General features: G+C 37.3%; 2 protein-coding genes across 3 annotated transcripts in view; both read left to right on the top strand.

The window, feature by feature from the left end:
- TMEM128 (transmembrane protein 128) lies at window positions 1-7,328 on the top strand. Of its 2 annotated transcripts, none has more exons than XM_017727623.1 (4): window positions 1-1,113; window positions 2,908-3,069; window positions 4,151-4,259; window positions 5,215-5,594. In XM_017727623.1, the coding sequence occupies exons 1-3, from the start codon at window positions 899-901 to the stop codon at window positions 4,248-4,250; spliced, it is 477 nt and encodes a 158-aa protein (XP_017583112.1). In that variant the 5' UTR covers window positions 1-898; the 3' UTR covers window positions 4,251-4,259; window positions 5,215-5,594. The 2 variants fall into 2 exon arrangements, with proteins under 2 accessions (XP_017583112.1, XP_008643270.1); XM_008645048.2 differs by lacking the exon at window positions 5,215-5,594 and adding an exon at window positions 5,601-7,328 and having other exon boundaries at window positions 14-1,113.
- A 778-nt stretch (window positions 7,329-8,106) lies between these two features.
- OTOP1 (otopetrin 1) overlaps window positions 8,107-8,323 on the top strand; it is a 14,109-nt gene continuing 13,892 nt past the window's right edge. Inside the window, exon 1 of the mRNA XM_017727528.1 lies at window positions 8,107-8,284. Within this exon, the coding sequence (XP_017583017.1) occupies window positions 8,107-8,284 (178 nt within the window). The remainder of the gene's footprint in view (window positions 8,285-8,323) is intronic.

Raw genomic sequence — 8,323 nt, 5'->3', positions numbered from 1 at the left:
CAGGTGTCCGCTCCTGACTGCGAGCTGGGTGTGGGAGACGCGAGGGGCTTGTAGCCGCGCACTGCCTGATGCGGATGAAGCGCTCGAACGCTCCAGGCCCAAGCTCTAGTAGGAGGAGGAGGAATCTAGGAAATGAAAAATAAAGCTGCTTGTAAGCTCCAGCGGAGCTGTCGGTACGCTCGGCTGGTGGCGGTGCGTGTGGAGGAGCGGGCACGTGTGACACTGCTGGAGGCCACCAGGAACTCCTGGTGATAAACTTCGGAGTGTGAGACATCAAAATCACCTCTGACACCTTGTTTGACAGTGTGTATAAATACTGTGTTACATGGTTACTGTCGTGCACAAAAAGAGGCTTACTCATCTACTCCCTCTGATGTCTCACTTTCTCTAAAACGGTGATGATGAGGGGAAAAAGAGAAGGGACTTTCCCGCACAGTGATAGTTGTAGTTTACCTGCTGAAAGTGTGCAGTGTAAGTCAAGCTAGCTCCCGAAACTGGAGTTGAAAATTTGTGAATTATTTGCAGCTGAGAACAAGAAAATTATTTATGCCTGAAATAGTTCTGCAAATTCTAAAATTTGTAAAGAAGGGTACAAATAAATTATTAATTGGAAATAACAACCTGAAATTCTATATGTGGATTGATAAAAATGCTTTAATAACACCAGAAGTTTTTAATTAGTTAAACAATGCTTACAAAATCTAGTCAGCTGTTTCCTAAAAAGGTATACAGACACAGTTTTGTGCTGATTGTTACTGCTTTATCTTTTTATCAAGGGGTACCTTGCTTAGTCCTTTTCAGTAAATCTTCAGAGCTTTTTAGAATATTTGTAGTACAAAGTGTATTATGATTAGTATAATAATCTCCCAAGATAAAATAATTAAAAAGATAAAGCATCATGCTTTACCTAACGATAATCATATTCCATTTAATGGCTGGCTTTAGTGCTATAATTATGTTCTTATTTACAGAAGAGTCTACGGCTGTAGAGAAAACAATGAGGCCTCATACCAGACTGAATATTCATTCTGCATTCTGGATTTTGGCATCAATAACTGTGACATACTACTTTGATTTTTTAAAAAATATTAAAGAAACTATGCAAGCAGATAGGTAAGGTATCTTTTCTTACAAGAGGGTTGTGTTTTAGTCTTACAATAATACTCAGTTTGTTACATCTGGTCACTGTATTTTAAATTGTGCATAGACAAGATCCACAATAGGAATAGAGAAGCCTGGGACTGTTCAGCCAGAATAAGAGAAGGCTCAGAGGCATCTTTTCAATGCATGTAAATACCTGAAGGGAGGGTGCAAAGAAGACAGAGCCAGGCTCTTTCCAGTGGTGCCCAGGACAGGACCAGAGGCAGTGGGCACAAACTGAAAGGAGGTTCCCTCTGAAGATCAGGAAACACTTTTTTACTGTGAGGGTGACTGAGCACTGAACAGGTTGCCCAGGTAGGTTGTGGAGTCTCCATCCTTGCAGATACTCAAAAGCCATCTGGACATGATTTTGGGCAACTGGCGGTAGCTGAGCTTGCTTGAGCAGGGAGGCTGGACCAGATGACCACCTAAGCTGATATTATTGAACTAATTTTAAAGTAAATACAATGCTTAATATTTGCTATAATTGTTTTTTCTCTATAAACTCTACTGAGCCATCTTTGTACATGCAAAGTTTGCTCTGATACCAGACATTTTAATACTGTACCTTCAAGTTTTCATTTAAGGCCAAGAAATAGCAGCCACTTTTGTTGGAAGTGTTGGGGTTTTGATTTTATTTTAATAAAAAACCCCTGAAATTAATATTTAAATGTCAAACAAAAGTTCATTTCTCTAGAAGTTGTTAGGATGACTTTGAATAGGTTAGCAAAAGATTAATGAAATAATTTCTCAGAAGTAATTTTTATTTCTAGCCTTTCTTTTCTGTTAAATTATTTTCAGTGGGATTGATGTTTGTTAAATATTTTTAGATAGCTTCAGCTGGAGGTGCTTTTAAAACTCTCATTGCTGTTGTCATTGTTATATCAGTATGTGGAAGCTGCACAGGGCCTTGCTCTGTGCTGTGAGGTTCTCTGAAGCTGCTCTCCCAGGCTGGTTACACCCTTCACACAGCTGACTGTGAAAGCAAAACTGGTGATTCCAGGATGTAATCAAAATTTGGGGTCAGGACCCTGTCTTCCTGCGCTGTTTGTCTAGGTAGGCCATGACAACAGTTCTCTTAGTGCAGAACTCTCAAGTAGCAGTACCAAGGTTCCAAAGTAGCACATTATGTTCGCTGTACCATTCCAGAGCAAATGTTACCTGAGTAGGAAGATCCTTGATTACCCTTTGTAATTTAGTAATCAAGTTATGGTAATGAGAATTCACTTTTCAAAATTTTTATTTGTTATACACATTCAGATAAGATTTTATTAAAGTGCATCTTCCTCCCAAGTTGCCTTTCCTGAACTATTCTTGAAGTATGTCCTCAAAGAGGCTCAAAAGTGTCTTCCCAAATAATCACATACCCTGTGTTTTTATGATTCTCAGTTTAAAATTCTGGATTTCTCCGTGGTTTTCTTCAGCAGCTATAAAGAAAAATCTTCATGCTTCTTGTCTGTTAAATTTGAGAGTTCACAAACAGAAACCATATTAAAGCTTTTGGCAATATTTCTGTTGCACAAAGATCACCAGTCTAATTTATAGTGTAAAGCACAGTTGCAGTGGAGCCTATTTTATATTAGACAGCTTTGAAGTGCAAGAAGTGTTCTGTAAAATTAAATTTTGTAAAACCTACAGGAACTCTAGGCCACAATCTGTGTATCTAACAGATACTGTCTGTTCTGTTTGTAGACTGGAGTGAAGATTACTGTGCAAACTGCAATGTGACTGTGCCAAACAAGGTTTAATGTGCTTTTCTTCCCACAGTTGGTGGCTTGCCTGTGGCTCTTGTTTACTGGCTGCATGTTTATCTGTTGCCTTTTACTGCATACTGTATCTTGAGTGGTACTGTGGAATTCAGGACTATGATGAACAGTACCCTGCACTGATTCCTATCACAACAGCTACCTTTATAGCAGCAGCAATTTGGTGAGTTCAAACACCATGTACAAACTTTGCTAAACCTGTGCAAAACTTGTGTGTTAATGGGCTCATTTAATAAGTATAATTTCTGTAATTCTACTATGTGTATTGGTGACGATACCAGTTCTGTGTAGCATAATTTCTTGCACTTTCAACTTTCATCCACAAAGCAAGAGTTGCAGCAGTTGAAACTGTATATTGTGTACTTAGAGATGTACTGGATCTTTTTTGTCTTGAAAATTTAGGGGAAAACTGAAGTAGTTATCTTTGTTAGTGTAAATTTTTCAACTCTGACAACTACTTGTGCAGTTTACAAATTAAGACAAAGGTGCATTCTCCATCTGAGAAAAAATTCAGCTTGATCAGTTTCTGTCAGAGTTCTTAATTATCAAACAATCTGTAAGTAGCAAGCATACACGAAATGTTAAACTTCTGACTATTGCTATATAAGCTTTAAGGTTTTATATTTTGTCTGAGAATGGTACTTTTAATAAGAGACTTATGAGGTTATATGCATCCGAACTGAGCAAATCTGCATGTGAATGAAGAAAATTACAGGCATTGTGCCAGTATTTTTATTTATTGTGCAAGTATTTATTTACTCTCCCTTTGAAAGTTGATTTCCTCTTGTTTTGCTGTTGTATCAGAGTATCAGTCAGCATTTGTTGCGATGGTGAAAAAAAAGGAAGATTGAAGAAAATAAAGGTTCCCTATGGTTTATAATTAGTCAAATCTGTAATTCTTGTAATTCAGTTGTAAAGTAAGTTGGTTTTCCCCCTGTCTCTTCAGTTAACTGAAATCTGTCTGGATGGAAGTTTATATCAAGGCTTCTCTCAGCTGCCATGTATGCCCATGGAAAAATCAAAGAGTAGGTCATTTTCAGGGGCTTCAGATACAGATTTTCTGAAAGTAAAAGGTATCTTTACCCTTTACCCTTGATGGGTTTTGTTTTCAGAAACAAACAAGTATTCTTCCAGATTAAGTAATTTAAATCTTCTTTCCTCTTGTGACATGTTTTCTTTGTATTCCTGATGCTTCCGTAATATGACAACTGAACTTACCAAATAATTTCTGCTTTTATTCCCAGTTTCAATGTTGCCTTGTGGCCTGTCTGGTCATTTTTGACACCTGTGTTGCTCTTCATTCAGTTCATGGGTGTTGTGATGCTTGTATCACTCCTGGGATAAGCCCTACAGGTAAATAATTGAATTTCCTAAGCACATAAAAGTATTTATCTCGTGGGAACTGATTTGTTAGACATTTAAGGATTGGATGACCATTCAGGGATTCCTTCTCTATGTTTTGTGTACATTCTTAGCATTTTCACATTTTGTGGCATATAGAGTAACCAGACAACATGCAATTATCCAAAGGGGAAGAGTATCCTTTTCACTTCTCTAAGATTCCATTCAAGACGCTGAAAAGAAACATTAGTGAGAGTGTATGGTCTGGGTTTGGTATAGGCCAAAAACCTGCAGCTTTTACTGGGAGAACTTCTTAGCAAAGCTGCTTGACCTGATAGTAAACGGGAGAAGATACCAACATTTGTGTGCAAGTGCCTTCTTTATTTTTTAAAATTCAAAATCTTTGTCATATCTTTGTCTTTAAATATGCTGTATTCATTTTCTGTGATGAACAGTCCAGATCAACCTGCTATCTGGAAAATTGCCAGATATGAGAAGTTCTTTGTTCTTTCTAAAAAGAACTTTTCAAAGGCAAACCCATCTGTTTTGTTGACTTGAAAAACACATTCTCAATAACTGCCACATTGAAAGTGGGTTCCCACATCTTTTGTTAGGCTATACTTACCAAATGAATCCTGTGAAATGTGAAAAGCTAAGGAAGACATCAAAGACAAGTCAGTAAATGGGGTAAAGGATGTCCCCTGTATCACAGGGGTCTCATACCAGCCAAGGAAGCTACTCCTTCAGCAGGTCTTGTTTGTTGTACTTCTCAAGGGAATGTGGAGGAAGCCTGTTTGGCTTTGCTTGCCATCACAAATCCTTTCTGGTGAGCAGATCCCTCAGCATTTTTAGGAGTGCAGCAAGAAGACTGTGCTGGATTTAGAGCGTAGCCTCTTGTACTGACAAAGTTGTAAGCAAAAAGTGTTTAATGCCGGGATGGTGAAACTCAGATTTTTTTTTTTCCTAGATATCAAGAAGCCTGATTTTTAAGGAAGTTATTAACTTCTATTCTGACAAAACTCACAGACTTCTGAAAAATACAGTACTTAATTCAGAACCTCTTTACTGTGGGAACTTGAGTCACACTTGCTGATACAAACTTATTCTTGTTTGTTTGTTCTATCATTGGCTGTGTTCTATCTGAGCGCTGGAAGTATGTGGGAAAATTCTGTATTAGGTCAAATAATTACTTGCCTAAAAATTAGGGCCAAGTTATTACTTGGTGTAATAATGTTATTACTTGGTTGCAAAATCATTAATTTATTTAGTACAAGATACAGCTTGTGCAGTATTTAGAACCTTCAAAGATTTTTGTTAAATTGGGTTGGTTTTTTTTCTTTTCTTTTCTTTCAGCTTCATGTGAAGGACTCAAGTAACTGTAATCCTGCAAAGTGTATGTCACTTTTGTTACATTCCAGTACTTCTGTTGTTTCTAATACTGCCTGTTTGCTCTAACTGATACAATAATTCTTAATCTACTTGATTTATAGATTAATGGACATAACCATAGGAAAAAGCAACTGATTACTGAATAATTGAAAGATAAATAGGTTTTACATCTCCTAGTAACATGAGGCCTTTCATTTTGTAAAGCTTTGTAAAGCTTCTATTTATATTTGAATATTAAGCACATGGGTAGTAAGTAATAGCAACATAAAATAGTTAGTGTTGGAAGGGACCTTTAAATATTATCTCTGGGGCCCTCAGAGGTCACGTAGTCCAGCTTCCTGCTCAAATCATGTTGTTTGATTTGGAAGTAATTGATACTTAGATCAAGTGTTGTGTGGTTTTAATACTATATTCTTTCCATTTGAATTGACAGGTAAAATACTGTTATCTGGAACCTGTGTTTGTACTTGTAAACTTACTTATAGGAGACATTTCTTGATCTGTTAAATTTCTGATGTTATATATGTTACCTTGTAGGAAATACTTTATTACCTAATGTCTTGAATTCAGATCTGCTAGTGTTTAAAAATAAAGTATGGATAGGGGTAAGGGAAAGCTGGTTGACATTTGGCAGTGCCATCAATGAAACAAATAAATTCTACTTGTGCTCATACAGTTTGTCCACAGCCAAAAATGGATGATCAAGCTGTGAATAACCAGCAATACAATGAACAATATTAACACTACACAAAAGATTTGGAGCACACATTAAATTATTTTGATGTATGCACTGTTTTTCAGTATTCAGGTTGTTTTTTCTTCTGTAAATTAACTTTTCATTCTTAGCAGTGCCTGTAAATGAAGTTACCATTTTTCTTCCTCAGCAATGAAGAGGCTGATATTAACTTAAAAGCTACTAGTTATACTCAGTTGGGAAAATAAAATAGCATTCTATTTTTATTAGGTGTCTGTTCATGTTGGCTGAGATACTTAACTGTCTGAAGACCTGGGCACCATCTAGTTGCTAGACCACTTTATGTAGATCCTTGTGTAAATACTTTCCCACCCACACCTTATGGAAAATAGGAGAATGTAGAAATTGGGTATTGAAACTTGTTAAAATCTACCCCTTGTGACTGTTGCTTAAAGTCTGGACTGTCAAAGGATACTGTGTTCTTCATTCTGACTTCCAAATTCACACCATTACTGAACACCTGAAATGTTTAGTAATGAAAAAGATACACATTGTCTTTGGCTGTTCCGTTAAGCAAAAAGGTTGCATCCTAATAAGTGTGTAATACAAAGGATCAGACAAACCAAAACAAAGTGCATTCAGCACTACTTTAAGTAGTTTGTAGAGTAAGTTAACAGCTTGATTTTTTAAAATGTAATATTTAAGTTTGCCAAAACCAGTTGTGCTTCGCATCTTCAAAGTGCAAGTTGCTTATCTTCAGGTCTTCATCTTTCAAAAAGTTTTAACAATTTTTTGTCTGCATATGCAGGTACATTTGAATAACTTTATTATAATATTTAAAATGCAGTATTGCTCAGGGATGGTTATTATAGCTGTATTTTTATTTGTCAGCTTGGTGTTTTAAGTTGCTTTGTGATCTTGAATTAAAATTACTCTTTCCTACATGATTTTTCAAATTTGTTCTTCTGAACATCTTAATAAACTTTGTACAAAAGTGATCAATTGTTGTTCAGTATTTAATTGTTTAACTGTCTAATTACACTTTCTTGGAGACTTCAGCTCATCCTATTGCTTTTTCTGTAAAATAGATGTTCATGTAAATTTTAAATACTGTACTTGACTCGAAATATCTTTGTCTTTCATGCCCCCTCAGTGGGTTTATTGGAAGTGTTCCACTCTGTTTATCTTTGGAGAGCTGCTTGCCCTCTGAGTACTTTGATGTCTTTCTGAGAATCCCAGGTAGATATGCTCGTTGTACAAAGTCCTGCAAAGTGTTTCAGTAACAGTTCTGAGTATCCAACACAATACTCATTCACTACATGCTCAAAAGGAAAGTATAAGACCTACTTGGCCAGAACAAGGACCAGTCTGTCTTGGTATTTGGCCTCCAACCTATGCTCGGCACCCAAATACCTAAAATTAAGAGAATTTAGTTTAAGTAGAAAAGGGTCGATACTGAAAGTGTGTATAAATATTGGGAAAATGAATATATAAGAAGTGGACTACATTCTGCAGAAGTTTTTGCTACTTTGAGCTCAGTAGTTGCTTCTCCAGCTAGCGATTGCTATAATACTGTGATGTCAGGAAGGGATTTCCTAAAAAAAAAAAAAAAGGTAAATTGCCTCTTTTGAAAGGTCTAGAAAATTCCTGAAAACCGAGGTTCTGTACTACCAGTGAAAGTACCGATTGCCCAAAAGAAGATGGCCTGTGGGGCCCAGAGCGTGAAACACGTGGGTGGTTTCAACACACGCTGTCTTTCCCATCTCCCTGTCAGGAATGGGTTACACCGCACAGGTCTCTCAACACAGACATAACCCCATGTCCCTCACCAGAGCCAGCCGGACAGGGCTCACCTGCCCCTCCGCAAGGAACATGACTGCCTGGCTCCGGACTAACCTTCGTCCGAGTGACTTCTCCTTACCCTGGTCTGGACCCCAGCTGCTGTCAGCCTCAGGCAAGACTGTCCCGCAAAAGCCTCAGCAGCCTTTCCCCT

The sequence above is a fragment of the Corvus brachyrhynchos genome, unplaced genomic scaffold (assembly GCF_000691975.1).
Source record: "Corvus brachyrhynchos isolate BGI_N302 unplaced genomic scaffold, ASM69197v1 scaffold80, whole genome shotgun sequence".
Classification (NCBI taxonomy): Eukaryota; Metazoa; Chordata; class Aves; order Passeriformes; family Corvidae; genus Corvus; species Corvus brachyrhynchos.
The sequence above is the reverse complement of the archived record's forward strand: the minus strand, read 5'-3'. Positions and strand labels throughout refer to the sequence as shown.